This window comes from Oncorhynchus clarkii, chromosome 4 (assembly GCF_045791955.1).
Source record: "Oncorhynchus clarkii lewisi isolate Uvic-CL-2024 chromosome 4, UVic_Ocla_1.0, whole genome shotgun sequence".
NCBI lineage: Eukaryota > Metazoa > Chordata > Actinopteri > Salmoniformes > Salmonidae > Oncorhynchus > Oncorhynchus clarkii.
In genome coordinates this window covers 76474206-76489428 of record NC_092150.1, presented here as the reverse complement: position 1 = coordinate 76489428, position 15223 = coordinate 76474206, and the positions used below count along the sequence as shown (strand labels likewise).

General features: G+C 41.8%; 1 protein-coding gene across 2 annotated transcripts in view; it reads right to left on the bottom strand.

The window, feature by feature from the left end:
* LOC139407292 (1-phosphatidylinositol 4,5-bisphosphate phosphodiesterase beta-1-like) overlaps positions 1–15223 on the bottom strand; it is a 256969-nt gene that overhangs the window by 177654 nt on the left and 64092 nt on the right. For both annotated transcript variants that reach the window (XM_071150944.1, XM_071150945.1), the window contains exon 3: positions 14089–14157. In XM_071150944.1, coding sequence (XP_071007045.1) covers positions 14089–14157 — 69 coding nt within the window. The remainder of the gene's footprint in view (positions 1–14088; positions 14158–15223) is intronic.

The window sequence follows — 15223 nt, the reverse complement described above, 5'->3', positions numbered from 1 at the left end:
ATTCTGAAACTTCAGAGTGTTCTCTTTCAAAAACTGTCAAGAATATGCATAGTCGAGCATCTTTTCGTGACAAAATATCGCGCTTAAAACGGGAACGTTTTTTATCCAAAAATGAAATAGCGCCTCTAGAGATCCAACAGGTTAAGATAGTCTAGCTAGCTTTTCTAATATTACACGTTTCTCATTCTGTCAGAAAGTCGTTTTCATTTCAGTTAAAGCGTACTGTTAGCTCGCTAGCTAACGTTACGTGTATGATCTGCATGGTAATATTTTTCGTATCTCAGAGCCATTTGCATTGCTAGTTATAGCCTAATGTTAGCTAGCTAAAATTGATTCATGCAGGGTGGTAACGAGCTGGGATTATTGTTTAGATAGCTAGTTTACATGTCTAAACAAAAGACTCCACTATGCAATTAAACATTTCAATAGATGTTCATGATGTCACTGCGATAACTGTCAATAGACATAGCTGATTAATTCGCTCTGGCTATCTACTCCGATTGCAGAGCACTCTCGTCTAAGTGTGCCAGAGCTTAGAATAACTGATGAACTTACGAACGCTCAACACCCGTTGAATATGACCGGTGTCAGTAAACGTCGGCAAAAAATCTTAATTAAATTGTTGCCAGCAGCACAGTTACAGTCACCAACGCTCTGGATAACATGAAAACAGCCTAACCAGCTTTGCTAGGGTGAATAAAATGGTCAGAGTGAGCTGTTCTCTCATATGTCTGGAAGTAGCTAGCAAGCTAGCCAACGTTAGCCAGTTAGCTTGGGAGCTTGACTGCTGTTGTTAGGTCAGAACTCTCGGATCAACCCTACTCCTCAGCCAGAGAGTCAAGTGTGCGCTCTGAACACTCTGAATTTAGGAACAGACAATCTGACAATGCTCTGAGTTTACAAACGCCCAGGGCTCACACTGGCACTCCAGATTGAATTTACGAATACACCCGTAGTATAAACTAGCCTTTAGTCTTGAAACGTTGGTTGTTAAGTACAAGTAAATCCTTAAAGAGATGGGCGGGGCAAAGTCGTAAGAGGGTTTGCATGATGCTGAATGGGTGTAGACAAAGAAGAGATTTCCGGCAGGTAGCCTAGTGGTTAGAGCGTTGGGCCAGTAACCGAAAGGTTGTTGGATTGAACCCCCTGCATTCAGTTGTACAACTGTCTAGGTATCCCCCTTTCCCAGTAGGTTTACCAAAACATTCAAGGGCCATTTTCTCAACAGTGAGGTTTCAAGTTGATCAACTTTCAAAGCAGCATTACTTTCCCATTGTCCTTCAACTGTAGTTTATGTAAGTAATATACCATTTTCTAGCTCTGAGTCTCTACTTTTATCCACCATAAAACACACAATTTAAAATGTTGCTACATAAGACCAAATCGAGCCGGTCGGTCACAATTGGGTATATTGTAAAAATGTATTAAAACAGAAATGGACTGTTTGGTCTTAATTTAAGGTTAGAGTTACAGTTAGGGATAGGTTTAAATCACATTTTAAGAAGAGAAATTGTATAAATGGTCAGGGTTAGTGACTTTGTGGCTGTGGTAACTAGTGACAACCTCAGTAGACAGTGACCTTGTGTCTGTCTGTCTGTCTGTCTGTTACTCGGGGGATTAATATGCTTGAAAGGTTCCTGATCGTTATGGCTGACTCCTCCTGCTGTGACCCCCTCTTTCATCGACCACGGCGGACCACAGAGGTCACAGATGAAAGGAAATACCGACGTCTATTATCTATTATCCATTACAGGCCTTTAACTTCCATGACAACACATAAGCTCTGCTTCAATATCCACTAACACTGGCATATACCACCATATACCACACCAATGAAGCAAAGTATTGGCCATGCATTCCAAGTGGCACGCTTTGGATATCGCAACACAAGCATACTCTCAATGTAAACAGAAGTGAGTTTTGGGATTTAAAGATTACATTACACAAGAAGCGTAATATTACTGTTTGTCCCTGTTGAGACACCATTGCCAGTACACTTCTTCAAAATAAGTAACTCAAGAAATTTGCAATAAATGTTGATGTTTTTGCTAAGAGGGTCATAGTCGTACAATTTTACATTTAACTAAGATGTTTGGTGCAGTATTTATCCAGTGTAAAAATGTCCATGAAAAGTAGTCTTCTGTCATTGAATGACAACAAACACTTCATTGAAGAATTCCTACTGTTGACCAATCAATGACGAAGGGGCGTGGACTTCAGCTACCGAACTTCGACAAGCCTCAAAATGTTGTCATAATACATGGGCAACCTGTTTTGACTGTGAAGCACAGGGTAAGCTAACTCTCCCCTGGCTCCTATTAATGAGCTGCAGAGGACAGACAGTAGGGATGGACAAAAAACATATACAGTAGAGTATGACTATTTTATTTTTGCAGATATTATATAGATTCTATGACTCCAAGTAACAATTTTTTATTAATTTTTTTGGTAGGTAGTTAATAATGTTAGCTAGCGCTAGTCGGCTGTACCTGGCCCACAACTCTGGTATTTCTCCTTCTATAGCTTGGCCCCAATCTTCTTTTCTAAAGGGGAGCCAACATTTTTTCAGGAGTTTTATTTTCATGACTGATCAAAACAAATGTTCTCATGCTCTCTCTTTTACCTCTGCAGAAGACATATAGTGAGCAATATGTTTGGAACATCAAATCACAATAAAATCACAGAATCAAATCGAAAAACACAGAATCGTGGTAAATTGTGATACATATAGAATTGCAATGCATATCGTGTAATATCGTATTGTGAGGTCCCTGGCAATTCCCGGTCCTAACAGACAGGCAGACTGATACTGAGCTGGCTAGTTCCCCAGAGCCCTGCTGTAAACACTGTAAACAGAGACATCACTGGAACACTGTGTAAACACAAACACTTTCCTGTCCTTTCTCTCTGGACTGGCCCTGAGTTGTACCATGGAACGTAAAGAAGAAAGTGAAGTCCCGTAGCACAATAAGTGTCCCTGGTGTTTTGTCTTAACTAAGACTAGCTGTGTACAGTAGATAGAACCACAAGGTCAACTAACAGGCCTCAATAGCCCCCTACTATTGTGTGTCTGTGGTGATTGTTCTGTGTCTGTGCTGATTGTTCTGTGTCTGTGGTAATTGTTCTGTGTCTGTGGTAATTGTTCTGTGTCTGTGCTGATTGTTCTGTGTCTGTGCTGATTGTTCTGTGTCTGTGCTGATTGTTCTGTGTCTGTGGTGATTGTTCTGTGTCTGTGGTGATTGTTCTGTGTCTGTGCTGATTGTTTTGTGTCTGTGCTGATTGTTTTGTGTGTGTGGTTGTGGCTGATACGGGGTATTGTTTTAGCGACCACATTATTTCATAGCATCTGGCTCCATGTGTTTTCTCTACAGATAACAGTGGTTCTTTCAGGGCAGGCCAAGCGGCCCGAAAGCCTTTGTAGACAGTTCTCATTGAAATTCCACCAGAACTCTATTTTCACCCCTGTCACTTGGTCTAGATTAACCTGTTTGCGTAGGTTCCTGTGTGTGTGTGTGTGTGTGTGTGTGTGTGTGTGAGTGTGCGTGCTAGTGTGCGTGCGTGTGTGTGTGTGTGGTTGGGTGTGTGTAAATCTGAGAGAGTGTGTGCTTGTGTAATATGCATCAACGTCATTGTTCTTGAGCATTAGCTGTTATGTGCTTATGTACCTTTGACAACAAGCTCAGTTCGATGATGCTGTGACACACCGCCCCAGCCCATGACGGACCCTCAACCTCCAAATCGATCTCGCTCCAGAGTACAGGCCTCGGTGTAACACTCATTCCTTCGATGATAAACGCGAATCCGACCATCACCCCTGGTGAGACAAAACCGCGACTCGTCAGTGACGAGAACTTTTTGCCTGTCCTGTCTGGTCCAGCGACGGTGGGTTTGTGCCCATAGGCGACGTTGTTGCCGGTGATGTCTGGTGAGGACCTGCCTTAAAACAGGCAGTTGCCATCCTGTACCTGTCCCGCAGGTGTGATGTTCGGATGTACCGATTCTGTGCTGGTGTTGTTACACGTGGTCTTCCACTGCGAGGACAATCAGCTGTCAATCCTGTCTCCCTGTAGCGCTGTCTTAGGTGTCTCACAGTACGGACATTGCAATTTATTGCCCTGGCCACATTCGCAGTCCTCATGCCTCCTTGCAGCATGCCTAAGGCACGTTCACTCAGATGAGCAGGGACCCTGGGCATCTTTCTTTTGGTGTTTTTCAGAGTCAGTAGAAAGGCCTCTTTAGTGTCCTAAGTTTTCATAACTGTGACCTTAATTGCCTACCGTCTGTAAGCTGTTAGTGCCTTAACGACCGTTCCACAGGTGCATGTTCATTCATTTTGTGGTTCATTGAACAAGCATGGGAAACAGTGTAAACCCTTTACAATAAAGATATGTGGTGTTATTTGTATTTTTACAAATTATCTTTGAAAAACAGGGTCCTGAAAAATGGACGTTTCTTTTTTTGCTGAGTTTAGATTTCAATTTTCCTTGACAGGAATGGAGGATAGGCGTAAACATCTACTTTTGGTACCAAATGCTGCAAGTTTGGATCCAGCGAAAGAAAATTGTTTTTGAGATTTTGTATTAAGCCTATCCCAAACCTTAACCTATTCCTTAAGCATTCAGAGTTTATGCCTAAACTCAACCTTAACCTTAAAAATGCTAAGCTAATACCTAAACTTAAATGTGGCCTTTCTGAACAACTTCGAAATGTGTCATTTGAGAAACATGGATGAATGTCTAATTCTGATGTGAGACTGTGAGATCTTGTTGGAACATCACGTCAGTGAGGTTAGGTTAGCTTCATAGCAAGAACATCTTGAAAGAGTACTTCAATGATAGCAATGAGATTATATTTCTAAAGTGTAACTGAGATGACACGTACAGAAGTGGTTTGGGTTTGCTCAACATAAACATGGAGAATGAGCAAGCCTGTCATGATGACCCAGCGGACGCACAGCGCCCTATTGAAAGGCTGAATGCTTTTCTCCTGCGCTTTTTCTAAGAAAGAACAATTCCTGTCCATGAAAGTCAAAGCCCTCCGGGACTCGATTGTGGCTGATGTCTTTTAACACTAGAACCGCTAAAACAGTCAAAAACATTTTTATTACCCTGACATTTTTAAAGTCTTGCCCTCCTCCATTCTTAGACTTTGACTTTTCCTTAATAAGTCTATATAACACAATGTCGTTGTTAGAATCTTTATCACAAACAGAACTGGAGTTCTAACCAGTTTTAAGAGGGCATTTCATTTTTTTGAATTGTTTCCGTTGCCCCTCCTTCTCCCACTTTAGGGCCTCTTCCGACAGTTGAAAGTGCCCCGCTGATAATCACCCGGATAATTGCTTCGAAACTGTACCGAAACTAATTTCACACATCCTGTATAACAACAGATGAAATAAATGAAGTAAAGTATGATGGGGCGAGTGGGAAGCCAACGACGCATAATTATGTCATCACCAATTGTGAATGAAGAACAGGGCGGGCCATTCTATTGTACTGATCCACTCTTATTATAATCTTAAAATGGTATGTACCCAATATCAGTCCACCGAATCCAAGCAGTCTACTCTGATCTACCTGGAGTAGGCTACACAGTGAGAGCAAGCGCAATTGTACATGTTGAACGGATTTCAATATCTGGGAAAATATCCACATTGGTCAGCATCAGGTGTGCGAGTGTCGGATACCTTACTTTGGCAAGGGGAGAAATCTTACCATGGACAATTTCTTAACTTCACTGGCATCGGCGAACAATTTGCTTGCAAAAAAACAAGTCTGGCTGGCACCATGAACAAAGTGAGACGGGAGCTGCCTCCCTCTGCGCAAAATAAGGCACGTGCACAGGCGTTGTAATCCACAAAGAATAACAAGACAACGGAACACAATTAAGCGAAAACCGGAAACCATTGTGCATAACAACAAAACAAAGGTATATCAGTGTGTCAAATGTGTTGTCAAGTGTTAGGACAAGGAATACCAGCTATATGAAATCCAACATGCCATTGAGTGAAAACGCGCTCAATATAAACACACGCTGACAATAATTTACTATTTTCTGACTGCTGTCATACCGCCACTTATATTCATTATAATGCCATTATTGTTTTTATGCCGAGTTTCACTATTTATCAAGGCCACTTGGTGCTTATAATTTATGTTTAGGCTACTGATGTTTCATAATTTGTCCATGCGAATTAGTGGTTCGGGTATTTTTATATTTATTTTGTTGTAAAAAAAAAAACTGTTATCGTGTTCCAATACATGCTTTCTGTTTCATTCTTGTAACAAAGGCACGCCACAAATACAATTTATTGAACACTTGAAGTTTGTTATTATTATATTTTTTACGTATAGCCTACAGTAACATAAACGAATGAAAATGCTATTGTGTTATTTGAGATAAAATAAAAATCGCATTCTAATGTTACCCAAGGCCTTCATAGACACAACCAAATTATTATTTTTGCTGACTGCTCATTAGTTTGAAGGGGGGGGGGGGGGGGGGGGGTCCTCGCGGGCTAGCGGTTCTAGTGTTAATCTTCCTATAGTGTGTCTATCTGGTTCCCTGGGAGCAGTGAGAATGATTCCAACCATGGGAGGGGAAAATTGTGATTCGTAGAGGAAGATAATTGACTTAATATTGAATGGAGTTGGAGAAGTTATGGAGGTAGATAACGTTATGAAGTTAAGAGAATTGTGTTATGAAGAGGAAGTTATGAGGATCTAGTAATGTGGATCAAGCTATGATGATCAAGTTAGAAGAATCAAGTTATGAGAATCAAATTATGAGAATTAAGTTATGAGGTTTAGAGAGATTATTTTTTGTGAGTGGCGAGGACAGGAACAGCCAGTTCCCTCTCAACTGTAATCTGGTCTAATAACGTCCCATCAAGCTGAAGACGTGGAGCTGAGAGAGAGCTCCTGCTACATTGACCAGGCCTCTGGGGAATAACGGTTAGCCACACTGACCATCAGCTTATTCAGATGGGCACACCATTAAAGGACAGTGCCTTCATAAAGTATTCACACCCCTTGACTTTTCCAACATTTTGTTGTGCTACAGCCTTAATTTAAAATGGATGAAATAGAGATTTTGTTTTTGTCACTGGCCTACACGCAATTCCCCATAATATCAAAGTGGAAATTAATTAAAAATGAAAAGCTGAAAAATCTTGAGTCAATAAGTATTGAACCCCTTTGTTATGGCAAGCCTAAATAACTTCAGGAGTAAAACATGTGCCTAACAAGTCATAATAAATTGCATGGACTCACTCTGTGTGCAATAATAGTCTTTAACATGATTTTTGAATGAGTACCTCATCTCTGTACCCCACACATACAATTATCTGTATGGTCCCTCAGTTGAGCAGTGATATTGAATATCTATTTGAGCATGGTGAAGTTATTAATTACAGTTTGGATGGTGTATCAATACACCCAGTCACTACAAAGATACCGATTTCCTTCCTAACTCAGTTACCAGAGAGGAAGGAAACCGCTCAGGGTTTCATTAAAACAGTTACAGAGTTTAATGACTGTGATAGGAGAAAACTGAGGATGGATCAACAACACTGCACTGTAGTTACTTCCCAATACTAACCTAATTGACAGAGTGAAAAGAAGGAAGCCTGTACAGAATACAAATATTCCAAAACATGCAACATGTTGGCAACTAAAGTAATACTGCAAAATAATGTGGCGAAGCATATTGTTTTTTGTCCTGAATACAAAGTGTTATGTTCGGGGCAAATCCAATACAACACATTACTGAGTACCACTCTACATATTTACAAGCATAGTGGTGGCTGCATCATGTTATGGGTATGTTTATAATCTTTAAGGACTGGGGAGTTTTTCAGGATAAAGGAGAAACAGAATGGAGCTAAGCACAGGCAAAAACTTAGAGGAAACCCTGGTTCAGTCTGTTTGCCACCAGACACTGGGAGATTTTTCTCATTAATATATCATTCACTTTGACATTACATAGTATTTGGTACAGATCGTTAAATTAAATCCATTTTAATCCCACTTTGTAATTATTTCTGTAGCTAAAGATACAGTGCCTTGCAAAAATATTCACCCCCCTTGGCGTTTTTCCTATTTTGTTGCATTACAACCTGTAATTTAAATTGATTTGATTTGGATTTCATGTAATAGACATACACAAAATAGTCCAAATTGGTGAAGTGAAGTGAAAAAAAATACTTATTTCAAAATTTAAAAAAATTGCAAACAAATACCTTCAGAAGTCACATAATTAGTTAAATAAAGTCCACCTGTGTGCAATCTAAGATCGTATGATCTGTCACATGATCTCACTATATATACACCTGTTCTGAAAGGCCCCAGAGTCTGCAACACCACTAAGCAAGGGGCACCACCAAGTAAGCAGCACTATGAAGACCAAGGAGCTCTCCAAACAGGTCAGGGACAAAGTTGTGGAGAAGTACAGATCAGGTTTGGGTTATAAAAAAATATCAGAAACTTTGAACATCCCACAGAGCACCATTACATCCATTATTAAAAAATTGAAAGAATATGGCACCACAACAAACCTGCCAAGAGAGGGCAGCCCACCAAAACTCACAGACCAGGCAACTAGGGCATTAATCAGAGAGGCAATAAAGTGACCAAAGATAACCGTGAAGGAGCTGCGAAGCTCCACAGAGGACATTGGAGTATCTGTCCATAGGACCACTTTAAGCCGTACACTCCACAGAGCTTGGCTTTACGGAAGAGTGGCCGAAAAAAAATAAGCAAACATGTTTGGTGTTCGCCAAAAGGCATGTGGGAGACTCCCCGAACATATGTAAGAAGGTACTCTGGTCAGATGAGACTAAAATTGAGCTTTTTGGCCATCAAGGAAAACGCTATGTCTGGCGCAACCCAACACCTCTCATCACCCTGAGAATGCCATCCCCACAGTGAAGCATGGTGGTGGCAGCATCATGCTGTAGGGATGTTTTTTATTGGCAAGGACTGGGAAACTGGTCAAATTAGAAGAAATGATGGATGGCGCTAAATACAGGGAAATTCTTGAGGGAAACCTGTTTCAGTCTTCCAGAGATTTGAGACTGGGACGGCGGTTCATTTTCCAGCAGAACAATGACCCTAAGCATACTGATGAAGCAACACTCAAGTGGTATAAGGGGAAACATTTAAATGTCTTGGAATGGCCTAGTCAAAGCCCAGACCTCAATCCAATTGAGAATCTGTGGTATGACTTAAAGATTGCTCTACACCAGCGGAACCCATCCAACTTCAAGGAGCTGGAGCAGTTTTGACTTGAAGAATGGGCAAAAATCCCAGTGGCTAGATGTGCCAGGCTTATAGAGACATACCCCAAGAGACTAGCAGCTGTAATTGCTGCAAAAGGTGGCACTACAAGGTATTGACTTTGGAGGGGGGGGGGGGGGGGGGGGGGGGGGGGGTGAATAGTTATGCACGCTCAAGTTTTCAGTTTTTTTTTCTTATTTCTTGTTTGTTTCATAATAAAAAATATTTTGCATCTTCAAAGTGGTAGGCATGTTGTGTAAATCAAATGATACAAACCACCCAAAATCCATGTTAATTCCAGGTTGTAAGGCAACAATATAGTAAAAATGCCAAGGGGGGTGAATACTTTCGCAAGCCACTGTATACCAAACAATGAACACAAGCAGTTGTCTGTTATGAAGAATAAGGAATTGTCAGATTCTATGTTTCTATACCCCTGTCATTTCCATCAGTACTGACCAGGCGGGCCTGTGTCTGTAAGAAACAGATCCCAGACGTAGACAACACAGCCGTGAAATCCCTGGCAAGCCTGTTTAGACACATCTGACCTTCATTAACTACACAACAGCCCATCTCACATCAACACTGTGTCGGGCTGTCTCTGTCTGTCTGCTACAACTAGCTGTTGTCTGAGATGAGGGACATTAAAGTAACCCACAAACCCACATAATAACCTATTTATAATTTCAGAAACAAACATTTGTTAGGGTGCTAGTGATTCTGCTTCTTGGCCAGGGCTCTCTCTGTCTCAATGGGACTGGCCTTGTTGAATAAATACAAATATTTTTTTATCTACCCTGTGTCCTTCCATAATAGAAGCAGAGACTTTGCTGTTCTTTATTGTAAAAGGAGAATTTGTATAATGAGGATGAGGCTGAGATAGAGGTACAAGCAGAGGTACAGTAGAGGATGAGGTAGAGGTAGAGACTCAAACACACCAGCTGGCTGGCTTGTTTACGGACATATTAAATCAATCTTTATCCCAGTCTGCTGTCCCCACATGCTTCAAGAGGGCCACCATGTTCCTGTTCCCAAGAAAGCGAAGGTAACTGAGCTAAATGACTACCGCCCCGTAGCACTCACTTCCGTCATCATGAAGTGCTTTGAGAGACTAGTCAAGGACCATATCACCTCCACTCTACCCGACACCCTAGACCCACTCCAATTTGCTTACCGCCCCAATAGGTCCACAGATGACGCAATTGCAATCACATTGCACACTGCCCTAACCCATCTGGACAAGAGGAATACCTATGTAAGAATGCTGTTCATCGACTACAGCTCAGCATTTAACAACATGGTACCCTCCAAACTCGTCATTAAGCTCGAGACCCTGGGACTCGACTCCGCCCTGTGCATCTGGGTCCTGGACCTCCTGACGGGCTGCCCCCAGGTGGTTAGGGTAGGTAACAACATCTCCACCCCGCTGATCCTCAACACTGGGGCCCCACAAGGGTGATTTCTCAGCCCTCTCCTGTACTCCCTGTTCACCCTTGACTGCGTGGCCACGCACGCCTCCAACTCAATCATCAAGTTTGCAGATGACACTACAGTGGTAGGCTTGATTACCAACGGCCTAAAGGGAGGAGGTGAGGGCCCTCGGAGTGTGGTGTCAGGAAAATAACCTCACACTCAACGTCAACAAAACATAGGAGATGATCGTGGACCTCAGGAAACAGCAGAGTGAGCTGCCCCCTATCCACATCGACGAAACAGTAGTGGAGAGGGTGGAAAGTTTTAAGTTCATCGGCGTACACATCACGGACAAACTGAAATAGTCCACCCACACAGACAGCGTGGTGAAGAAGGCGCAGCAGCGCCTCTTCAACCTAAGGAGGCTGAAGAAATTTGGCTTGTCACCAAAAACACTCACAAACCTTTACAGATGCACAATCGAGAGCATCCGACAGGGCTGTATCACCGCCTGGTAGGCAACTGCTCCATCCATAACCGTAAGGCTCTCCAGAGGATAGTGAAGTCTGCACAACTCATCACAGGGGGTAAACTACCTGCCCTCCAGGACACCTACACCACCCGATGTCACAGGAAGTCCAAAAAGATCATCAAGGACAACAACCACCCGAGCCACTGCCTGTTCACCCCGCTATCATCCAGAAGGCGAGGTCAGTACAGGTGCATCAAAGCGGTCACAGAGAGACTGAAAAACAGCTTCTATCTCAAGGCCATCAGACTGCTAAACAGCCATCACTAACATTGAGTGGCTGCTGCCAACATACTGACTCAACTCCAGCCACTTTAATAATGGAAAAATTGATGTAATAAATGTATCACTAGTCACTTTTAACAACACCACTTTATATAATGCTTACATACCCTACATTACTCATCTCATATGTATATACTGTACTCTATACCATCTACTGCATCTTGCCTATGCAGTTCGGCCATCACTCATTCCTATATTTTTATGTACATATTCTTATTCATTCCTTTACATTTGTGTGTATAAGGTAGTTGTTGTGAAATTGTTAGGTTAGATTACTTGTTAGATTTCTCAGTCTCTAGTATTTATGCTGCAGTAGTTTATGTGTCGGGGGCTAGGGTCAGTTTGTTATATCTGGAGTACTTCTCCTGTCCTATCCGGTGTCCTCTGTGAATTTAAGTATGCTCTCTCTAATTCTCTCTTTCTCTCTTTCTTTCTTTCTCTCTCTCGGAGGACCTGAGCCCTAGGACCATGCCTCAGGACTACCGGGCATGATGACTCCTTGCTGTCCCCAGTCCACCTGGCCGTGCTGCTGCTCCAGTTTCAACTGTTCTGCCTGTGATTATTATTATTTGACCATGCTGGTCATTTATGAACATTTGAACATCTTGGCCATGTTCTGTTATAATCTCCACCCGGGCACAGCCAGAAGAGGACTGGCCACCCCACATAGCCTGGTTCCTCTAGGTTTCCTCCTAGGTTTTGGCCTTTCTAGGGAGTTTTTCCTAGCCACTGTGCTTCTACACCTGCATTGCTTGCTGTTTGGGGTTTTAGGCTGGGTTTCTGTACAGCACTTTGAGATATCAGCTGATGTACGAAGGGCTATATAAATACATTTGATTTGATTTGATAGTACCGCATGATCGGAACTAGAAGCACAAGCATTTCGCTATACTCGCATTAACATCTGCTAACCATGCGTATGTGACAAATAAATGTGATTTGATTTGATGTAGAGGCTGTGGTAGAGGTAGAGGCTGAGTTACAGGCTGAGATAGAAGTAGAGTTAGAAGGGCTTTATATATAATTTTGATTGATTGATTGATTAAAGCTGCAATATTTAACTTTTTGGGTGACCTGACCAAATTCACATAGAAATGTTGAAAGCAAGTCTAAGAAGTGGTATATCTGTTCTATGTAAGCTATTTCTATGATTCCTGTTCTTTAGTTTAGTTTTTGCATCTCTTACACCGTCACTTACACTGTCTCTTACACTGTCTCTTACACTGTCTCTTACACTGTCTCTTACACCGTCACTTACACTTGCGTCTCTGTACACCTGCTTCAAACAGCTGAAAATTTTTGGTAATTGAAAATATATTTCACAGCGGTTTAGATGATACAATGATTCTCTGCACTGCTTGTTTTGTCACATAAACTGAAATTACGCGAACTATTAGAATTTTTGGAACCAAGAAATGGTGGAGCAATTTGTACATATTGCACCTTTAAAGTGAGGCATTAATGGCCTTTAAAGTGAGGCATGAATGGCCAGAGAGCCAAATATGCCTGACAGATTCTCTGACGGTTGCAGATAGTTTGCCAATGTGAGAATGCGTACATATTCCTATGAGATTGGTCACAACCAACTAAAATTCAGTTTGGCGTCAAAAGCAACAGCTGCCAGTGTGTTGGTATGCATCATTAGCAGGCTGTCTGCTCTTCAGTCTGCTCTTAGAAGGAGAGCATCACAAAGGGCCATTCCATCCAAATACTACAATTTAATATGTTGTTGTTTACCATAGCAATTAGTGATTCGTGCCAACGGTCGTTATGTCGAAGTCTCCTTGACTCCTGGTGTAGCAGCTGTAGCCAGAATGCGACACTCAGACACACCCAAGGCCATGACATTGCTCAATAACACTAAGCTGTGCCTCGTTTGAAGTAGTGCTTGTTTATATGTTGTCTGTTTATGTGTCGAGGGGTTTGGAGCATAGCAAAGGAATTTGCTTTGTAAAGATGACAAGACAATAACTATTCTATTCTATACTATTCCCTATGGCATTCTGGCAGATCTGACTAATCTGGGGGTATTTCTGTGTGCAAATAAGTACACACACACACACACACACACACACACACACACACACACACACACACACACCATTGTACAGTGATATCCTCCAGTTCTGTATCCATCTGCAGATATATTAAAATGTCCGTGTCTCTGTCTCTCTCTTCCTCTTTCACCTCATATTCCTGTCCAGCCTACATAAAACTAAAAAAATATCATATTAGCTTGTCTGTCTTCCAGTATTTCTCATAAAACCCTGTTATATATCCTATTAGCTTGTCTGTCTTCCAGTATTTCTCATAAAGCCCTCATAAACTTTGGAACTGAGTTTTTGGCAGAAAGACAGTAAGGCTGTGTTTAGACAGGAAGCCCAATTCTGATTTATTTTTTTTACTAATTGTTCTAATCAGATCAGTTCTGAAGAAGATCTGATGTGAAAAGATCTGATGTGATCTTTTTAGTGGAATTAGTGGAAAAAAGATCAGAATTGGTCTGCTTGTCTAAGATACACAGATGTACATCTGAATCTATTTGAATCGTGCACTGAGCAGAAGTCACTGGCCCGACTGACTTACCTTTGGCGTTTTTGTGCATTTTCCATTCCTGGCGTCCTTGATGTAGGCAATGTCCAGGAGATCAGTGTCCTGTAAACAAGCAACAGAAATAGAGTGGTAAGATTCAGTCACGTGTGGGTTTGTCCAGTGGGTGTGTGTGTGCACGTGTGTAAGATAGTGGATAGGAAACACATCAGCCTTTGTTGCCTGGGGGAACCCTTTGGAGAGGATGAGATGTGTGTCACCTAGTCTAGAAACACAAACACTCACTGTCGTACAATGACACACTCACTATCATATGGGGCAGCAGGTAGCCTAGTGGTTAGACCGTTGGACTCGTAACTGAAAGGTTGCTAGATTGAATCCCCGAGCTGACAAGGTAAAAATCTGTCGTTCTGCCCCTAAACAAGGCAGTTCACCCATTATTCCTAGGCCGTCAATGAAAATAAGAATTTGTTCTTAACCGACTTGCCTAGTTAAATAAAGGTTTAAAAAAATAACACACTCACTGTCGTACAATAACACTCACTGTCGTACATTAACACTCACTGTCGTACAACAACACTCACTGTCGTACAATAACACACTCACTGTTGTACATTAACACACTCACTGTCGTACATTAACACACTCACTGTCGTACAATAACACTCACTGTCGTACATTAACACACTCACTGTCGTACATTAATACACTCACTGTCGTACATTAACACTCACTGTCGTACAATAACACTCACTGTCGTACAATAACACACTCACTGTCGTACATTAACACACTCACTGTCGTACAATAACACACTCACTGTCGTACAATAACAATTAGGCCACAAGTAGGTAACACATATTCCTAAATGGACTGATGTCCTGCCAAACAGTGGATTCACACACTTAGACACACACACTCATCAGTGCACAGACAGATACACACACACACACACACACACACACACCGATGTACCTGTGAGCTTTTTCTCTCATTCTCTCCTCACACAAATGGAGTGCTGTTTGTTGCAGACATTGCTAGCTTTCTACAGTCTGATATCGCTAGGCCCATCAAACAATCTTGCATTGTGAAAAGAACAAATGCCTGAGTCTCATTTATTGTAGGCCTATTTGGTAAGTAATGATTAGTATTTGTCTTCTTTTTGTTTGGT